This window comes from Thunnus thynnus, chromosome 1 (assembly GCF_963924715.1).
Source record: "Thunnus thynnus chromosome 1, fThuThy2.1, whole genome shotgun sequence".
Classification (NCBI taxonomy): Eukaryota; Metazoa; Chordata; class Actinopteri; order Scombriformes; family Scombridae; genus Thunnus; species Thunnus thynnus.
The window spans coordinates 39561837-39583507 of NC_089517.1; the positions used below are offsets into that span (position 1 = coordinate 39561837).

Here is a 21671-nt window from a genome sequence, read left to right on the forward strand (position 1 = left end):
TTAAGAGATGTTGTCTGATAGTTGTGACTGTTCACTTGTGATTCCAAAACTATTGCTGTTTGAGTCATTTTATTCAGTGTTATGTGTCTTTGTCTAGGTCTTAAACTTGTTTTCCAGTTTTGTTTTGTATTTGTGACTCAATGGTGACTGCTGCCGCCAATTAGATGATGTGACCTCCAGAGACCTGTTTCCAGTGTTAGCTAGAGCTTAATATGTACCATCCTCTAAAATGTCAAACTATCATCAAAATGTTGATGATGAAATGAAACAAACTGCTAATGTTAAATTGCAGATGATAAAAAATGTTGCTCTTCCTGGTGGTCAATGTTCATCATTCCAGCCAGGATCAATAAGAATGTCGATGCAAGTGTTCATATTGCAGAAATATAATTTTAATAATCATCACCCATAAAATCCTAAACTAAGAAAGTTTACATCACAGTAGTATGTTGTGACACTGGAAAAATAGCACATGTTGGGCTATAAACAATAAAACCTGACATGAGAAAGAAAGTTTAAGTTGAAGTCTTGCATAGTGTCTGTAAGGTTTCAGTCAGCTGATCAGTTACTGTAAAGCAGTAAGTGATCAGCGTCTCCGGCGGCGCTGTGATTTGGGCGTGGTCCTCTGCACACACTCTGTTTTGCTGCAGCTGCACATTTCCACTATGGTGTAGATGTGCTGGACCTTGGAGCTGTCAGCACAGGTCAGCTCCACCTGCCTCTGACTGGTGGTGGCCTCTTGGCAACACTCACACAGGTGCATCATCATGTTAGCCGCTGCAGAATACCTGCGCACACAGACAACAGCTCTTATCCTCTCCCACACAGCATGTACAGATCACAACAGTTTATTGAACAGTCAGTGAGTCAACGACAGGGTTTTGCATTATTACCTAATCCTGTGGTCCGGTCTTATTGGTGGGCCTTGAGTCAAAATCCAGTTTTAACATCTTTATTTTAGTTTATATTGTGCTCACATGGTGCATAATGTGTCTAAGTAGGATTTTGTTTATCATGACCACAAACTGATCAGAAAATCTGGGGACTCTCTTAGTATTCCCAACAGCAAATACATTTTTGAAATGTCAAAGTGGCCATGAGTGACAAAACTTGCAATCTCGGAACCATGGGTGTATAAAGAGAACTTGATACAGTGTCGGAGGCAGGGCCCCGTTCATTCCTATGAAAGTCGCTAAGTGGCACATGGCGCCAGAAAAGCCACTTCCCGCTGTAAAGAAATTACCCCGATGAAAACATATTGAGCATACGCTATGGGCCCCATGCACCCATAGAGCATGTGCACCAGAGACTTCTGCCAGCTGAAACGGCTAACTTCCGGTTTAGCCTTCAATTGTGCTGCTCTAGACATTTGGAGTCTAGAACTCCAAATGTTATCGGACCAAATAGATCAAATTCTGATAGTGAAACGAGTAATTTCGTGGCGGTTGTGATGCTATAATAATATATCCAACGTTTTACAGCTGCTCCTTTTGCCATGGTTGTGTGTGGGAAAAATGCTTTTTGGGTGCCTGTCAGAACTGGAAGTTGTAATTCCATGGTTTGCACACTATGTCAAGCCCTGGGCCTTGCTTGGAACTCAGCAGCTATCTGTCTCACGACGATTTAGCCTCTGGGGGCAACGGCCAATATTTCAAGGGTTCTGGTGTAGCCAGCGCATATCTGGATAATGGATAATGAATATCTGGGCCAAGACTTCCTCTTCTGTATGCTGTGTCACAGTTGTTGTTTACAGTCCGATTAGCAACTTCAGAGGGTCCAGACAACATTTAAGCTAATTTCTATAAACAGATATATGCATATGAGTGCATTAATTGTTGTCAGACGATAGCCACTGGGTTCCGAGATTGCATTTCAGCTAAGGCATTCCGTTTCTCTTGCTCTCCACACAGTCTGTTTACCTGCATGCAACAAAAGTCCGCTGAAATGTGATTGGTCAATACTACTTGGTCTACATACGGAAACCAGAACACTTCCGGTATGCATTACTGCATTACAAATTGTGTAATCTCTGTTTGTAGAGATTACACAACTTGTAAATCAAAATTACTTTAACCTTTAGCTCTTTAGTTCATCACGAAGTTCATTTATATGCAACATATTAACATACACAGCTGCAGACAATGGATTAGAATAAGAATCTGAATAATTACTGATGGCTTATCAATAACTGAGAATCTCTGACTTACAACAACATACTAACATTTACAACTGCAGACTTGATAATTCTTACTTTCTAATCAGTCATGATGTCTGCAGTTATAAATGTTAGTATGTTGTTTTGAAATGGATATTGATCTGGATGCCCTGCAGCTGTTTTTGAGAAAAAGAGGTGAAACTGTCTATTGGAGGGGTCTTCCTGATAAACTGAATAATTAAAAAAAAATTTCTGAATGGCTTATAAATCATCTGTAAAGCCTTGGTAAAGGATTTATTAACACCAGTAATGCCATTAATTAGTGATTACTGTGGATTGCTGATAAAGTTGAACTTCAAATTTGGTGCTAAATAGACTCACATGGATGAGCTCCCACAGTGTCCGGCGCAGGATGTCATGTTAACCGGCTGCATGCTCTTACAGCCGTTCACTTCAATGACTGTCTGCTTACTCTGGACCTCACAGACACTGCGCAGTTTGCCTGGAACACATAGCAAGGGTTAAGCTTTCTATCTCTCTCTGTATATATATATATATGTATATATATATGTATATATATGTATATATGTATATATATATACATATACTCTACTAACTTACAGGTTTTGCAGCATCCGTTTGTGTCAGTTGTCATGGTGCCCTGGAGGAAGAAGATACAGCAGTGTTATGTTTTAGACATGGACAGTATGAACTTCTGAGTTTTGACAAAGTAAGGCCAACTCACAGGTTCACAGTCCAAGGGGTTAAAGGGAGGACAGGTGGTCTTGGTCTCCTTGGTAACAAGCTGTCCATTGACCTTCTCACAGGTATATTTCACACACTTGTCATTGGGGGGTACAAAGGTGTTGTTGACCTGTACCAACAGGAAGAACAAAAGCTAAATCAGATATTCAACAAAGATCATGATTTATCTTTTGGCTCATATACAAACACAGCCTGGCCTAAATGCCACTAATGAGAAATAAGGCTAGTCTTATTTTTAGCTTTGAATTACATTTATTTTGTGTTTTTGTTTGTTTCACTTTTATTAACAAATATATAAATTGTTTAAGTGGTAGAAAGAATTTGCTTGCTACAGTTAATATCCCATTTCTCATATTGTTGGCTATCAAAAATGAGGAAACACTCACACAGCTGCAGTACTGACCTCAGTGATGTGTGTTGTGTTGTCAGGTGTGGTGATAATACAGCTCTTCTGGACACACGTCCCACAGCACTTGCCAGGTACAGTCTGATATTCATAACCCTGGAGACAGAGTGAGGGAGAGATTGTGAGGGAGCCAGTTCCTTTGGCTTTGTAAGAACATGCTACAGTGTGTGTGTCTGTGTTGGAATATGTTTGCTCCTTTATTATTTATTTATTATTTCATTTTTTGATGCAACTTCTTTTTGTATTAAAGGTGCAACGCGTAGAATTTAGTGGCATCTAGCCTAACAGACTTGGCAGCTATGGAATATAATATTCATATGTATGTTTTCATTAGTGTATAATCCCTTGGAAATAAGAATTGTTGTGTTTTTGTTACCTTAGCATGAGTCCTTTATATCTACATAGGGAGCAGATCCTCTTCCACAGAGGCTGACATGTTGCACTGCCATGTTTCTACAGTAGCACAGAATGGACAAGCACCAGCTCTAGAGCGGGCCTTTTACATTTTTCGTGAGTTTCACGGCCACCATAGTTTCTCCTACACACTTGGAAGTAGAGGGGGAGTGGAGGGGTATTGCAGATTGCAACCCCACCGCTAGACGCCACTAAATCCTACACACTGGTCCTTTAAATTGTATTCAATTGTATTCGTCTGCCATATTCAGCCAGTGGAACCTTATAAATTCCTTATTCCTAATCACTTACTGGTTCCTCTGCTGAATACTCAATAGAGCATCTATTTAATGGAACTTTCTGAATAGCTGGAACATGATACATGAAGATTTGACAGAACTTATACGTCTAAGACTCAAAGGAGATATTTAATGCCAGCAATAAATAAGGAAATTTAATGCAACAACAACAGATGATAAATAAAGGATGGGGTAAATGCATACATACTTATGTACTAAGTGGTTATTTTATTAGGTACACGTATACAATCTAATTCAATCCAATACAACAGCTCTGTCATGCTTTTGGAAAGTGTAGTGAATGTGTGTGTTTGTTGGTATGTCCTGTGAATGAGCTTACTTCAGAGCAGTTTGTGTTGCAGACAATTGGTTTGCAGGTAATGATGTTCAGCTTGGTGATGGGATCCATTTTGGGGCCACAGTAACACTCCTGGCAGGGCCCAGGTTTAAAAGACTCTATGGTTTCTTCGGATGGTGCTATTGTTGTCCCTGATGGTTGTCCTGGTCCTGATGGTGGTGCTGTTGTTCCCGATGGTTGTCCTGGTCCTGATGGTGGTGCTGTTGTTCCCGATGGTTGTCCTGGTCCTGATGGTGGTGCTGTTGTTCCCGATGGTTGTCCTGGTCCTAATGGTGGTGCTGTTGTTCCTGATGGTTGTCCTGGTCCTGATGGTGGTGCCGTTGTTCCCGATGGTTGTCCTGGTCCTGATGGTTGTCCTGGTCCTGATGGTGGTGCTGTTGTTCCTGATGGTTGTCCCAGTCCTGATAGTGGTGTTGTTGTTCCTGATTTTTGCTTTGGTGTTGATGGTGCTTCTAATGGTGGTTCTGATGGTGTTTGTGGTGTTGGTATCTTGGCATCAGGCTACAGAATACACAATGATCAAAGCTCTATCAAAAATCAATTCAGGATTCCAAGTAAACTTTCACTACTTTACTTCAGATCATTTGTTCTTTGTCAAGAAAAACAATTCTCCTTTGTTGCCTTTAAGTTCTGGCCTGTTTCATGTTCACACTGACTTGTTACAAACCAAGAATTGTAAGGATCAGTTTATACTCAGATCACATCAAAAATCAGAAGTGACTATAATCGCACTGAATGGCCAGCCATCATGAGTGGGTGGGGGGCGGTGGCAGGGGTGCATGAAGCGATTTAAATATGGGGGAACATGGGGGGAATGTGCATATTTTCATACAGTCCCCTGAAGACATTGTGTTGCTCTCGGTTGTTCACATGATGAGTGACAGACAAAGTTAGTAACAGAGAGCTAAATTTAAGCTCTGGCCCCTTTCTCACCTCCACACAGCTGGCTAATCACAACATGAAATGGGTGTAAATGTCGTATTTTTGGTTGGCCAGACAGAGCCCCAACTTATCTGATGACGGGAATAGGTTTTCCAACAAGTTCTTCAGAACGCAAACAAGCAGTTCTGAAGAATTATACTGGCAGCTTTAACATGAAGTCATAGCTACTGATTGACAGGTAACTCATAAGATAGTTTAGGTGACTGTAATACTGTAAAACACATGAGGGTTTCCTGGAGTAAAACAAAAGTTTGTTCTTGTGACTGACAACAGGTCATTCTAAACTTTACTACATCTATTGTCTTTATTTTTTCTAGTGTCACAAAGAGCTTATGAAGAAGGTGGTTATGGAAGATTGTGTCCTTCACAGTTCTTGCAATTAGTGCATGGATTGTGTATATACAATAACGGTTCAACTTTTGAATCCATGCTGACTTCATGTTATCTACTATCACACAGTGCAGCTGCATCAGAGTCCACTGGGAAGCCCCTTTTTCAAGTGGTCTTGGTGTGGTTGCTTAGTTAACACCAGACTTTGAATGACAGCATGTTAGTTTGAACCTGACCGTTTAGGTGATAAAGCATCCTTATGTTGCGCTGGGGGCTGTCTGTCCTCTTTTAGGGTGATTTCACACCTAATCTGTTTTATGTGGTTCAAATAAGCTACTATATGGTGTGAAGGCTGTCATTTGGTGCAGATAAGCAAACACAGAACCACTTCCAAGTAAACTCTGATTCAGTTCATTTCTGGTGTGAATGCAAAGTAGACAAACCATAGGACTGCGATTATAGAAGGTATGTGACTGTTGGAATTTCCCTGATAAATCAAAAACTGAACACACAGTAGTTTAAAACAGAGGTGTGTCATGCCTGTGTACTAATCTGTATATTTTGAGAAGTTATTTGACAGCAGCTATAATTCTTGTCCTGTTTCTACCAGTCTGTCTTTATTTAAGACAGATGAGGTGCACTTTCAGTCTTTAATAATGCTCGCGACCGCAGTTAAGTCAAAGAAATGCTTTGTTTTGATTTTCCCATATTGATCCATGTAGCACCGCTGACAAAGAATGATGCCTGAGCTGTCCAATTAACGAGTTACCTCTCCATCCATATGACTTCCTGCTTTCAACTCTGTTCATTTTTAGTAAGTTGGTGTGGATAAGTAAGATACGTTTTTTTTCTTTGGTCTGCACTAAAGGAACTGAGTGAAAGTCAGTGTAGCTTCTTGTCAGGAGTATACAGAATACATGCACACACTGGACATCAAAAAACAGCTTATCCTTTGGTGGATCAACATTTCTCAGAGGAAATTAAGACTCACTATGATTCAAACCTGTAAAAGACAGTGTTCATTAAGTTATTTGATTGTTCCAGTTTAGAGCTTCGTTGAATAGTTGCTGTATTTTCAAACCTGCAGTGTGACTCTGATATTGTCATGGTGCTCACCTGTCTCTCTCTGTCTCCCACTTTCAATCTTACAATCTTCCTCTTCTTCTAAGTCTGGCAGGCCTGTTGACTTCATGCATTTCAGTAACAAGGAAGTGCCCTGACTGTTGTTTTCTCTTTTAACTTCCTGTCTACACTGGAAGTAGCAGTTTGTCGCGTTGTGCAGGTTGACTTTTGCTGCTCACTGCATTGAGTGCTATTTACACAGCAGTGCTAATTAGATCATTCTCCCACACAGCTCTGGGATCAGCTGCTCATGTAACTGTTACAGTAGTCATGTGACTGGTCAGTCATGTGTTTTATTGTGTCTATAACAATATGAAATCAGAACAGACTCACTCTCCAGTTTTCCACGTTATGACATTATTGTGGAACAAGCTGATTATTCTAAATTACAGTATTGATCAAATATATATATTATATACTGTGACATATGAGGGTGAAAAGTTTCAGTGCTGATAAATCAGCTGAACTGCTGAACTGTAAGCTGGTTCACTGACCTTTTCTTCTTATAAAGTACCTGTGATTCAACCTGCTCTGCCTGCCTGTATCTGTGTTTGGGTCCTCTTCCCTGTCGTACCCTGAGATATATATTGATATTGGGAGTTTGGACTGTGTGCTTACCTTGTACTCAGTCATGTCATAGACACATACACCTTTAGGTACTGCAGAGACATAAAAGATACATGAATTAGGTTAGCAGAGTAGTAATGTAGATGTGTGCCGAGCTACTGTAGGCTAATCTATGCACAGAGATGAATCGATATTAATCTTCTATCTATCCATCATATTCTAGGTAAAAGAGTAAACCTGTGTTTTACCTAAAGCAGGTTCTTAAAATCCTTTATGTGAGGATTAATTGTTTCAGATTTAATTCTAACAATTAATTGTGAACAAATATTAAAAATCTCTTTCTTCCTTTCAAAACTAAATTGCTGGACTGAAGCCTGGTCAGTATGGTTCTACTTGAAGTAATAATTTCGTCTTTACATTTAAATAGAAAATGCACCAAAAATCAGCTGTACATGCCACTGACACATGCTAATGTAAGAGTTTTCCTTTCCTGTCTAAAGCCGCCTTTTTTTTTTAGAACAGAGGAAATTAGTTAGATTAGGTAAATTTCATTCATCGTTTCTCTTGAAAAATTACTTTTTGTAGTCATTTCATGGTAGATATGAATGGGAAAATGACACTGCTTAAAAATAATGCAATAAAGCAAGTGAAAGAAGGAATTTTTTTACAATATCTAACTTTTTTCATTGATATATGGCTGTGATATATTACACTAATGCAAATGTCTGTGTATTTATTTCTTACCAACAAACCTTTTCATTTCTTTACCAACAAACCTCTTAGTAGCTCACAGTGGCATGTTTCTTAAGGATATACAGTTTTGCATTACACATTGTACACCAGCAGTTATGATGTGCTGCCACATACCACACTTGTAGGATTGGCAGCAGGTGCCGTTGGTGACAGTGAGTTGGAAGCCCAATGGGCACGTGATAGGAGCGGGACACAGGTTGATGTTGCATTCTGTTGGGTACAAAAGTATGGGATGAATATCAAAGTGTGAATGTGGAGATTTGCCTCAATTTGCCTTTGATAACAATAACTTAAAGAACTCTACCCCCTGTAAATACTAACCTGTAGAGCCTTGAAACAGTATTACATCAAAGTGCATATTACGTCTGCTTAAATTTAGGTTAAAATTATTGTTGTGAGGCAGGGCAGTTACACGTTCCCATTGGTTATTGATTACAAAGTTTGGTCTGTACTAGCAAGGTAAGTTTGAGCAAAAAGCGGAAGATGTTCATTGTGATGGATGACATATCTCAAGCGTGTCTCTGCAAATTCATTTTTTTTTACCATACAAAATAAAATAAAATAAAAGGTTAACACATTCTTCAATCTAAAACATGTTTGTTTGCTTTGGAAAGCAGCCAGCAGCATATGATATGTAAACAACACTGGTGTGGTCCTTTAAGGCCCTACAGTTACTGCAGTTGTTTACTTTTTGTTTTTTATAAAATATCCCTAAATACGATAGTTTAAAGTCTGTCCTTAATGCTAGTGTATCAGAGATTTTTCTCATTTGTTCCTAAAGGCAGTAATGTCGACATATATCAGTAAATATAAATATGACATTGCATGAGAGACTAAATGAACACTCCACCTGGTATTAACGAATACAAATTCAGTCTGTTGCTACTGTCCAGTTCAGTACGAGCTAGTGCTATATGAGCAAGGTTAATAGCCCATACTGTGTATTACAACTGAGCTGACAAAGGTACTTTGGCACACCGGAGAGGGAAGCTGATTCAGTACAGTCAGAGATGGTTAAATATTTGTTCATGCATGTACTAAACACCCAAAATACACTTTTACTTTCTTTGTAGAGTGAGATGTTCAGATGGATATCAATCTCATGTCTGTGATTGAAGTAGAGAGATGGAGTCAGGACATGGTTAAAGACCGGAAGCAGGGGAGAACAGTTAATCTGGCTCTGTTGGAACTTCAAAAACACCAACATCTTTACACCTACATTACCCTGTGTCTTTTTTGATCCAGATAACATATCCAAATGCATGTTAATACCAGGTGGAGATCCGATGAAAAGAAAGCCTGTGGTTTAGACGTTTAGACTAGACCTCAGAGGTAGATTTTACTGCCATCAACTCAAACAATTTCCCCTTGTTGCCCCCAAAAGTGTAATTTTACAAAGTGACAGAATCACATTTGGTTTTGTGACACTATAACTGACCACATGACTGTGTTGTGCAGCAGCCATCTGTCTTGTTGACCAGCTGCTGGCCAGGCTTGCTGCAGATGGGGCTCTGTACTGATGGGCAGTGAACAGGCTGACACTGGACGCTCATGGAGTCCTTGTCGCACACACAGGTGTTGCAGCCACTTGTCCATGTGTCACCAGGCTGGTTAAGAGAAAGGAACCAGTTAAGACACACAGCTCATGCTTTGCTAGTGTAGATGAACGTATGTGTTAGGCAGAGTTTTCACCTGTCTGGGCTTTCCATCAGGTCCAATACAATCTGAAATTCAAAGAGAAACAAATGTTCTTATATTTGTAGCTGTGACAAATATCGTGAAAAATATTCCATGACCTAGTCAAAACAGGTTTTCTTACCACAGGAGGTAACACATGTCTCATAGACTGTGTTGAATAAGGTGGTGCCTTGAGGACAGAAGCAACCCTCCTTAAAGTGGGTAGCAGATGCCCCACTTTCTGCTTGGAACTTCTTGTTGTATCTGTTGTCAGAAATAGAATTACTTATTCTTATAGTGATGTGAGGACCTGGAAATGTTTTGAGGGATGGTCAAACAACAAGGACCTGTGAGTGGAGACTAACAACAAAAAATTTCCGATCATCTATCAAAACATACCTTTATGAAAGTTAACAATACACAGTAAAAAGTGCCAATGTGCCAGTAAATTGCAATCACATCTCTGGGCTCTATTTTCCTGAGAAAGGGCAAGCACATTTTTGCAATTTTAGTGACTACTAGTGGTTGCGCAAACCAGGCATAGCTGGGTTCAAAGTGGAACAGAGGCTGAATACATTATTAATAACTCCTTTCATCCCCTTCAAAAGTAGCAAAAGGTGAAACGGAGAGAGGCTGACGTCTCTGAGAGAACAAAAATAAACCTACATGAATATACATCATCAAAAATATGCTGTCAATAGTAGAATGAACAGGCAGTTATTTAATATTAGTGCTGCAGCTGCTGGCAGTCCTGATCCTCCTCTGCATATCTATTTATGTCTTTACAGTCAATGAACAAAACCAAGTCTATATGCAAAATAGTAGTCCTTATTAAATCCAACGGAAAAAAATATTAACAGTCCTCATATCTTTCAACAAACAAATACAAAATAGGATTTGAAAATTTGCTAGTTAGTGATTAGAAAAATGCACAAATGTCAATTACCATTAAATCCAAGTGTCTTGCCTGAATATTTAAATACTGTAAATAATGAATGTATCCACACTGGGCCAGTTGTGTGTAAAGCAAGTAGGATTTTGGAGAGGTGTGAATGTGATCCTCTACCATCAAAGTGGTCTAAACAGGTGGAAAGTGAACATAATCCACTGAAAATATGGAGGATGTTTCTGTCTCTGACTCTGCACATATCAGTGCCATTTTTTGATGTATTTATGTTTTATTTATTTCTCCTGACTGTTGTGCCCAAACAGTATCCTGCACCTCAAGCTTTTCCTGCACTGGCCAGCAGTAGCTCTGAGTTTATATTTGATTACAGGTCAGGTCTTGATGGAGCTCAAGACTCATCCTGAAGAGTCAAGGACAGCCGCATTAAGACAAATGATTTTACTGTTAAATTTTTGATCTGTGAGTTAATAGCTTTCCAGTTTGCTGTTTGGAAGAACACAGAACATTATCTACCATTAGATCCTGACCGGTCCTGTGTATCGGAAAATATAAATAACGAAGGAAGTTACCACTGCTGTGCCATCAGTGTGTAAAAATTACACCCTTCTTTTATTTATGTTAAGTGAAAGAGGAGCTTCTGCAACCAGACTGTAGATTAAATACAACATCTTTCCTTCTGCTCTGAGATGACTATAGGTATTTAATCAACTGCACGGAAAAGATCTGACATTCTATAAGTACTTGTGGGAAACTCACTCACCAAGTGGAACATCAGTATTGAATGTGATTAGAATTCTGGGTGACAGGATTATGTTCATGTGGATATTAGTGATACTGACGTTATTAAACATAGTTTAATTCAGTGCTTCAATGACAGCAGAAATATGAATATATTAAGTCAAGTAAGTGGTGAGTAAATGTTAAGAAACAAACAAAAAAATATTGTACTGACATATACTTTACCTGTCATTGCATGTAGGCTCTACATCAGGGCCACAGGCCATATACACTTTGTTGCTTGGACACTTGTGCTCTATAAAATGGAGATGTGTTTATATCATTCAGAAATCCAAGCAACATCCATATTATTGTAGGCCTACAATACTGAATATATATCTCACCACACTGCCCATTGGTGTCATTCCTCCAGTCAATGCAGACTCCTGCATTAGAACACTCAGTGGCATAGGCCTCCAGGCTGGAGCAGCTGTTATTGCCACCATTGCAAATGTCAGACACACAGGATGTCACAAACGATCCTGGGGATATGACTGTGTGGCATTTTGCAAATACACTGGAGGGGATATACAAGCCAGAACAGTATGTCAGGAAAATTGATCAGAAGACTTTACATACAATGAGTTGCAAGACAAATCTAAGATGTTTTTGTAGAGACCATTACTTTTGTTATTTTGAGTTTTAGTTGTGTGATCAGTTCTATGGTATGTTTTTAGGTCATGCTTAGTAGTGGTGTTGTATTGGACCGAATTACAATGTATAAGAGGTTGTTTTTCCTCTGGTCACACAGTGTAAACAGCATAGAGATTATCATTATGCCTTTTTCCATGAGAATTTCAACTTTTGTTGAACAGTCTCTGTAAGCAATATGTTATTCAGGCAGCAGCATATGAACCATATCAAAACAGTTGCACCTATTGTTTCCAATATAACATAGGAAACATCCTGTTGGAAGAGGGACACATGTTCTTATGAGTTAACATGCTGCGCTGCACCAGGGTTATGGAAGGCCAAAAGATCAGATCAGATCTAAAATTGCACATAATCATCAAAAAATTAGTTTTTGCTGTTTTGTTTCCAATTCAACATAAAAATTGGTTTCTATCACATAGTAAATATAAACTTTTTTCACCCTGTCAATGGTAAGGAGAGGAGGCTCGTCCATAGAGGCAGAGGACATTGCTCCTCCTCTATTTTTTGAGAGGCAAGAGGGAGATGATCAAAATATAAAAAAATAATTTTTCCGTCTTCTTTAGAAAAAAATCCATCATTGAAATTCTGATCAAAATGCTTCAACAGCGACACCTGCAGGGCATGAGGAGAAAGGGCTGTGTGTGTGAAGTGGTGGTAGGGGGCAGAGGAGGACAGGCTCCTGCTGTCCTCCTCAGGGCGGGATCTCTTATATCAATTTAATGTACTTAATTTTTTCATGCAGAATACAATACTGACATCACGTTGGTCCAATGACAGTTTCCAAATTTCATCTTCAAATCTCTACAACTGTATGCGGTAAAGCGATCCAAATTTCCTTTTTTCAGCTTTAGATGTTACATTTCATGTCTTTTATCGAGCAGTAGATAGCTGCTTCCGTTAGCCAACGCAACAGTTGGCTTGTTGTAGCAGCTCTGAAGGACTGTTAAGGACTGTTATTAAGCTAACGAGAGAATGGATTTGGACTGGGGGGTGCAGCAGTGGCAGGACGCGCTGGAGAGCGGCTGGAGAGCTCTGCTCTGCTGGTGCAGCCTTGGACCTCGCTGCTTCAGCTGTCCGTGCTGCAGCCCAACATATCACTGCTCTGAAATGAACTCCTCTCAACAACAATAGAAAGTGAACAACATAATTTAAATGAAGTGTGCAGGAGGTCTGGCTGCTTGCTTGTGACAATTTCTTCAGTTGAAACACATGTAAATCATGTGATATCTTGTCTGTTTCTGATGAGAACATAAATCTGTTGTCATAGTACAACAATACTATAAATTTGAATTTCACTTTGTTGGTAAAATGACACATTCTGAACCACTCAGCTAAAAAAGCTCTTCATTGTTTAGAAAAAAAATGTATATGCTAGATGTCTTCAATGTAGAAGCCTTTTCATCACTCAGGGTTTTTTGTTTTTGAAAGCAAATTGTTTTATTGGCATATAAAATTGCCCCCACCCCATGATTCATCATGTGGAGGACAACGATATAGTATGATGCGGTTTGTTGTAAGATTCCATGTTGGTTTTCCTCCTGTCCTCCCCAATTTTTTGAGTCACCAGCCGCCACTGATGGTAAGTATGGTCAGACCAGACTAGTTCACTTTTGATTGAGGTTAAATTCCGAACCGGTCTGCAATCAGCTCATCAAACAGCTCAAGTACCCCAGCTCTTCTTTCATTCTTCTTCATTCGTCAGATTGTTCAGTCAGCACAGTGGTAGCTACTCTCTCTCTCGGCTGCTCAGTATTCTTTGTACTCATTTTCTTGTGTCCTCTTTGTGCAAATTATTAATCTGACTTCTTCTGTGTCCAGCTGTCCAGTGCCAGCTCGTTCACCACGTCATCGCTCTCTACACTGCTGCAAGCCCACTCTTCAGCCACTCCACGCCATACTCACCCAGCTACCAGCCAAGTTCTGACATACTACTCCTCCACAGCCTGCCCACCCCTTGCCATCGCCAGCTCCCCTCCCTTCTTCCCTCCACAACCAGTTTTACTTATTAAAACCATCCCATCTTATCCATTCCTCTCTGTTTCTGTGCCTGCTTTTGGGTCCAAAACAACCTTAGCTTTAACAAGTAGACTAATACTGTATGTACCAGATGCCTTCTACTGCACAGTGGCAAAATGTCCAGTAGCTTTAGTGAACCACCAGGTGCCTGGTTCACCCAGCATTTTCAATTTTAATTTGGTGTGATTTGTTCCAACTATAGCCTGCTACTGTGATGAAAAACTTCCAAGGAGCTGGTAGTGCCCAACATATAAACTCATCCCTTTTTTATTCTTGTTTTCAATTTGAAGTGACATATATACATATAAAATAAAAATAAAAAAAGTTTAACTGCTGCCAAAACTTGTAATAAAGAAATATCTGTTTAAGCCTTTAGGTTGTATAAATTGACAGTTCCTGTAATCCTATAATGTTCTACCAACCAGAATTTAAAATGTGTCTCTATCTAACCATATCTCTCTTTTTTGGTTATGATTCTGTCAATGAATAGGTATGACTATGCTCTACCACATCATGCCACAGTGGGTAGTAACAGGTCTACCTTTAGCCAAATGTGAGTGGCTACTTTTTAGGGTCTACATTTGCCACTAAATTGAATTGTTTCACTTCCAAAACTCACTGAAAAAAATACTTATCAACAACTTCATATCACAAATAATAAAATCAGAAAATGCAGGTTCTGTCATTTTAAAAAGTGCACTTAATCCTCAGAATTGTTCTATAATTTATATAATTTCTGTAGTATAAAGGGTGACTCGATCTGTGTTCCTTTCGAGGTTTTACAAATGGAAACGCCCACTCAACCAAAAAGCAGTGATACACACACACACAGTTCACTGACAGTGTCTTTCTAACATACTAACTTACTACAGCATGAGAAATTGCCCAGATATACTATGAGCGATGTGGCAGCGCTGAGTCTGAGTGTGTGAGATGTTAATAAATGCACTGGATGGAGCGGCAGGAGAGACAGCTGCTGAGTCCTGGGAGCTCTGGAGGTGAGAGCTGGGAGCAGAGCTGGAGCTCCAAAAAGGTTTTAGGAGAGCTTGGGAAAATGGCATTTTGATGCTAAAACATACATACTTAGACCAAAATTTGAATTTTCAGATTTGAATACATATGGAACACTACTGGGCAGCTATATGGGCAGCTAGAATGATATAAAAACTCAAAAAATTATGTACCCTCCCTTTAATGTAGAGGAGGGCCTTTTTGCAATGTTTTTCGCACCTACGTTTTATGTTGAAATTTGCACACAACTGTGTTTACTAATTATTTTGGCAGTGACCTTTGGGGCATTGAGTGCATGATATAATAGCATCCTATTCCACAGTGGCAATGACTACACATAGCATTTCAAAAATCCTGAAAGTGCATTTTCAGGTTTGAGCTCTGTCATAACTCGGAATAGTACCCAGTACCCTTATTCTGATAAGCTGGTGATTGCAAGCAAACAGGATAGACTCATATAATTAACATAATATAAAGGTACTTTCAAAAGTATGGAACTGTACAAGCAATAAGCCTTAGAGACTAAAAGGGTTTTCTAATATTTTGTGGTTCCCCCCACCTGCTTGTCAGGATATCACAGATGGCAGGTTTGCAAATGGGCTGTGTTGTTGAGTATGGTGGTTTTGAGGTGGTCCTGGGTGCTGTTGTTGTAGTTGTTGTAGGTGGGATTGTGGGGTTGACACAGGGTGTACCTGGGACATGCCACTGGCCTGCAGAGTCTGAGCAGCTTTCCACCTGGCCATTGGGAGAACGGCAGTCGTTGGTCTGGGAGTTGTCACAGGTCCCTGGAAAAGGAGAAGCAGCAGGATGAGGCCAGAGCATAGTTTCTTATCTGCAGTGCTATGCTGTTCACGTGGATTTAAGTTTAGTTTTGCCTTCTACATGTGGGTCCTCATCTGTAGTATATATTAGTTTCATATCAGTTATAAAGGGTCATCCTGTTCTTCTGATCATCACCAGCTCTGTGACTTGTTGTATTGACTATTCTAATTTCTGCTCTTTACATTTTTTAGTTTCAGAAGTTTTATTTAGTGTAACCATTAGGCCTGTCTTTACTGCAGGCTGGCAGTGACAGTGCAGGGTCATCAAGAGCCCCAGGGGCTCTCTCAGGTGCCTGCTGTTAGAGGTGGCATTTAAATGTTTTTGATTTCTCTCACCCTGCCTTTAACCCTTTTGCCTATGACTCATGTTCATAACCAGTTCATGACTTGTCACTGAAATTTTATTCATCCGCCCTCTTTATTATCAACCAAGATCACTTTGCAAACACTCAAGCAGCAAGCTTATTTTAGCTGGCATTGTCAGCTTTCATTGGTATAGCAAATGACAAAAGTTGCCCATGGCAAATCAGCTGTTGCTAATTAATGCAATTTCCTAGAGATACTTGACCACAAGCTAAGTGAAACTAATCTGTTGTGTAGTGTCATAGTGTCTGTATTGGGCAAAAAATAATTTGTGTGGAAGAAAACTCCAACTACTCTTTCTTATGGATGTATTAAGAGAGCATTCCTATAATACATCCATGCTCTTTATAGAAAGTCTTCTGTACTTCTAGATTTCATGGCCGTTGGCATCTTTGATGTTTCATTACTGCCTCCTTCCAGAATTAATCTTTCTCAATGTTCATTCCTTTTTAAATTTGTCAGTCCAATTACTCTCAAAAATTTAACAACCATTTTCTCCTCTGCTGACCCTATTTTCTGTAATTGTTTGATAATTTCTTGCCTTCCTTGAGTATATTTCCTGCATGTTATAAAGATAAATTAGGTAGGCACATGTATCATGTCAGGAAGTCAGCCATTTTGATTTAACAATTTTTGCGCTATTTTTGCCATTTGCAGGTGTTATATTTTAACAAAGGGCCCAGTAATTGCTGCTTGCGGCTTTAATTAGGGCCCAAGCACGAAAGTACCACGGCCCAACGGTCCCTCGAACTGAAAGTGCAAGGAACCTATTGTTTTTGTAAAGATTATTATTATTATTAGTATTATTATTTTTTTTTTTATTATTATTATTATTTTTTTTATTATTATTATTATTATTATTACTATCATTATTAGGACCCAAGAATGAAATTGCCATGGGCCCAACGGTCCCTGGAACTGAAAGTGTAAAGATTATTAGGGCCTGTACATATTTTTTCAATTTTTTTCACTCAACAGGAAGTCAGCCATTTTGGATTTCGTGCATTAAATTTTATTTTACGAACGCATGTTCGAGACCTTTAGGATGTATACTCATGAAACTTTGTACCCATATTCAAATGAGTAAGTATTGCAATTAGTATCGCAATTGGGCTTGGGCATGGCACATTAGCTCTATAGAGAACCCTAATTACTTTTAGCATTTTTGAGGTGCTAGGAGTGCGAAACTTTGCACATGCATTAAAAGTGGCGTAACTTGATATCTGATAAGGGTCTTGAGCACGGTTGTGGCAAAATGGCTCGAGGGCCCCCCCTAGAAAATTTCAACGTCAAAGCCCTCACCCTTAAATTTGACATATATGTACAAAATTTGATAGGCAAATGTAACATCTCCAGATTTTAAAAAAGCCTATTGGAGCCATACCCTAAGTACTTTTTTTTGCAAAGTAAATCCATTGACAGGTGTTGTATTTTAACAAACTCCTCCTTGAGATTTAACCCGAGAGACTGCGACTTTGGTAGGTTATATCTAAACACCTTTGCTAAATGCTAAATTGCAAAGCTTTTTAGTTTTCATTGAACACCCTTGGCGTGGCATGACGTGCCACTCAATATATAATAAAATATATATATATATTTACTATATGTCATCTCCAGCAACATGTACTGCACAAAGAAAATAATATTTGACCCATTCACACAGTGTCCGATAATCCTGAAAATTCAGAGGCGTGTCAGCTGACCTCCAGTAGCGATATCACAACTGCCATGCCTTCCAATGGGTGCAAGGTGCGATGGCTGTTCATTGCTGCTTGCAGCTTTAATCAAGTTAATGATTGTTATTTCATATGACTTCGCTGTTTTTTGTCATCTCTGGAGATGTATGCTATCTCTTTTCTTCATTGTTACATGTTTCAGTGATTTTAGATATTTTTTAAAGTATTAAAATTTATAATGGAAAGTCTATGGGGGGAATGTTTGAAAGTTCATATCTCAAAAACTAAAAGTGTGAAAGTATTCATACTTCATGTACAGGTGCCCCATGTGGAAATGCTTAACATATAAAAACATGGACCAATAGCGCCACCATGTGGTCAGTCATTACATGTTTTACTATGTTTGTATATTTGTATTGGCTAATAGTTCATGAACCATGAGGCCTATCCAAAGAATATTTGCACAGTATGTTCCTTAGGTGATGCCAAGTAGACTGATATAAGCCTTGTCCATTTCAATCAAAAAAGTTTTTCCGCCATTTTGGAATTTTTGTTAAACACATTTCTTGCTTCTGTTGGCACATATTTCAGCTAATCTTCACCAAACTTACCATGTTTAGAGGAGCCAAATCCTTGGTGTTTGTTTTCAGGTATCACTTACTGTATGTCTGTAATTGGTTACCAAACTTTTGAAGGCATGGCCTGATGCACTTAACGGGCCATAACTCAATGCTTAATTAGATTAACACTAAATTTGGGAATGTCATATATACAGCCACACCGCACAAGTGTATAACCTTTGATACAATTCTACACAGGGAGTGGTACTATGATATTATTGCATGATATTTCTACAATTCTGTTGTCTTTAATAAAATGAAACATGGTAAACAAGAATGCGCATGACATATTGAAGCATGGCACCAATAGCCCCACCTTGTGGCCATTAGTGAAACACCACCATACTACTTATTAAGTTCCATATCCCTTAAATACAATATTCCATCGTAACAAATTCAGTAAATTGTATAGATGGGGATACAGAACAAGTCTGTAGCATTTGATACAATTTCACTTGTAGGTTGTGCTACAATTTTTTTTTAAAAATTGCTGCTGGAGCAGGAACTTGCAGTGGCAGCAGCAGTAGCAGCAGCTGGCAGCAGCCGGCAGGAGCAGAAGGCAGCAGCAGCCGGCAACAGCAGATAGCATCTTGCAGCTCTCACACAATTTCTTCAGAAATTGTAGAATTTTCTAGGTATTACTTGCTCTTTCTGTTTTGTTCCACTACTTCTTACTATATCTAACCATGATTTGATTGATTTTTTGCATTTATTAACTATATATCTAATATCCTCTGTCCATGATAATCTTCAAAATACACACTCAAAAAAATGAAAACTCTTAACTCTCTCCAATTTTGTTCTATAAAGTTTCAGATTATTACCTTCCTATAAAACTGAACCCAAGTTCTCCAATAATATGAATGCATGTTTTTTTTCTGAAGAGAAATTTGAGCTTTTATGAGCTATTATGTTTAGTGTTTATATTGAATATCTCCTGACTGAAATAAGTGTCACTGAACAGGGTGAGGGTAAGGGTCTGGGGTTAAGTGTTCTGGTAACTTACCACACTGTCCCTCAGTGTTCCCACCAAAGAGGGAAATGGGAAGGTCAATGCTGAATGAGGAGCCCGTATAGACCACTTTTGTGTTGATCTGTGGTATCTCCAATGTTATGACCATATCTGTGCTAGTGAGCCGCAGGACAGAATTGCTGTAAGCAGGATAGATACGTTTCTGATTCACATACACCTGTAGGACAAGGAGACAGAACACATTAGTGAAGACTGTGAACCACAGCAGCATCTCTAACCCTAACTGCATCATGCATCACACCACTTTGATTGACAGACTACCATTAAGTTAGTACACTTGCAATAATTAATAAAGTGAGAGACTGACACTAAAACAACAAGTAGGTGCTTACCACATTAGCTACTGTTCCTGAAGTCTTCAACTGAGTCAGTGCTACCTTATAGGATTGATATGTAACAGTAAGAGTCTGGGGACAGAATGTGCTGTCTGAAGGATCACAGTCATGGTTATTTGATATAATAGTCAGGTTATATTTGGTAATAATCTCTTTGACCAGGTAGTAAGAGCAGTTCTCCTTGAAACTGTATGATTTTCCATCAAATGTCTTGTAGTGGGATCCACCCCAGACACTGCACACACCTGCAGGATAAAAGGAACCATGTGTGGTAAATCTAAGTAAGAGCTGGAACCAGCAGAAAAAAAAATGCCATTATCACCTCCACCGAGAAGGCCATGTTTGTTAGTTCGTTAGCAGTTAGTGTCTATTACAAAAATGGCCTTAGTAATAGAATTGCTGTGAAGAGTCAGAGCACACTGACACAAGATTCTCTGCTGCATATACAAGACAAAAGCAGTAAAGCTAACTGTATTGAAATTTTCAACGTACATTCACATTCATAGTGGAAGCAGCATCCATTAGAATCATAGACCTTGACAACTTTACGTCCATTGGCACAGATGGGTTGCTGTACTGTGGGACAGGGAGTAGGTGTCTCTGTGACCTTGCCATTGGCACACGTAGCTGTGGTGCAGTTGCCAACCTTCCACGACTCTCCATCCTGGATGGGGATCAGGAAGTAGTAAGTCATAGAGGAAACAATGGGTGTGTAAAACTGTAATGTAGTGTGTAGTGATGCACTGATTGATTGGCCACAGACCGAAAATGGACGGTTTTTAGCTGAGCAGCCATGACTGGTGACTGCCTTGATCAGAAAAATGTAAGTTATTTAAATAGTTAATGAACATACAATTGAATTTCAGTATTCCATTAAAGAAAAGTTACAAAAATGTTTGTGTATGCTGTCAATTATAGTTCTTGGAAAGAAAGGAAATATATAAAGAAAGAAAAAAAAAATTTAATTAAATTTTTATAAAGAAAGAAAATCTGAATCGGCAAAAATCAGAATCTGTAGGCCAGACTTTTAAAATATTGGAAATTGGAATCGGCCAAGAAAACTGGAATCAGTGCATCTCTAGTGTAATTAAAATTATTTTTCGAGATGCAGTCTGTTGTGAAGTTTAACAGAAAAGTCCCCACAAGTGTGTCCCTGGACACAAAGTAGCCACTGGTGAAATACAATGCTTAAAGTCTTTACATTAATTTATTTTATCTATATCACACCTTTCTCGGTGGATATACATCATTGCAGTCCAAGGTAGTTGTTGATGGAGTGGAAGTGGAGGTAGGAATAGTTGTAGTGGGAGGAACTGAAGTTGAAATTGAAGCCTTTGTAGTTGTGCTGAACAATGTAGAACGTGCAGTTGTGCTGGGTATTGGTGTTGTCGGACATGGACTGGATTGTGTTGCAACTTTACAAGATGCATTGCAATATGCAACGAAACACCACCCTAAGCCATCAGTGACATTGTACACCAAGTCACCTGTGAAAATCAGAGTGGAGTAAAAAGTTTATTGCACAAAATTAAAGGAATACATAAATATAAATCATTTATATTAATAAGAGAGACTAACAAATTGAACCAGGATTAATCCATTTCATATAACAAACTCAAACTCTGAGGTAATGTGAGCAGACTCAAGTGAAGTCTGGTTCATTTCTTATCTTTGAAAGAAAGATTCAAGAC

General features: G+C 39.0%; 1 protein-coding gene across 1 annotated transcript in view; it reads right to left on the bottom strand.

Moving 5' to 3' along the window:
* Positions 1-382: 382 nt before the first annotated feature.
* Positions 383-21671, bottom strand: part of LOC137189240 (mucin-2-like) — a 49047-nt gene continuing 27758 nt past the window's right edge. Inside the window, exons 23-40 of the mRNA XM_067598992.1 lie at positions 21208-21467; positions 20473-20644; positions 19978-20225; positions 19619-19802; positions 15692-15917; positions 11796-11968; positions 11638-11707; positions 9910-10031; positions 9783-9814; positions 9529-9697; positions 8205-8300; positions 7389-7429; positions 4359-4877; positions 3324-3422; positions 2901-3029; positions 2777-2816; positions 2537-2657; positions 383-788 (exon numbers count right to left, since the gene is read on the bottom strand). Of these exons, the coding sequence (XP_067455093.1) occupies positions 587-788; positions 2537-2657; positions 2777-2816; positions 2901-3029; positions 3324-3422; positions 4359-4877; positions 7389-7429; positions 8205-8300; positions 9529-9697; positions 9783-9814; positions 9910-10031; positions 11638-11707; positions 11796-11968; positions 15692-15917; positions 19619-19802; positions 19978-20225; positions 20473-20644; positions 21208-21467 (2903 nt within the window). The 3' untranslated portion in view covers positions 383-586. The remainder of the gene's footprint in view (positions 789-2536; positions 2658-2776; positions 2817-2900; positions 3030-3323; positions 3423-4358; positions 4878-7388; positions 7430-8204; positions 8301-9528; positions 9698-9782; positions 9815-9909; positions 10032-11637; positions 11708-11795; positions 11969-15691; positions 15918-19618; positions 19803-19977; positions 20226-20472; positions 20645-21207; positions 21468-21671) is intronic.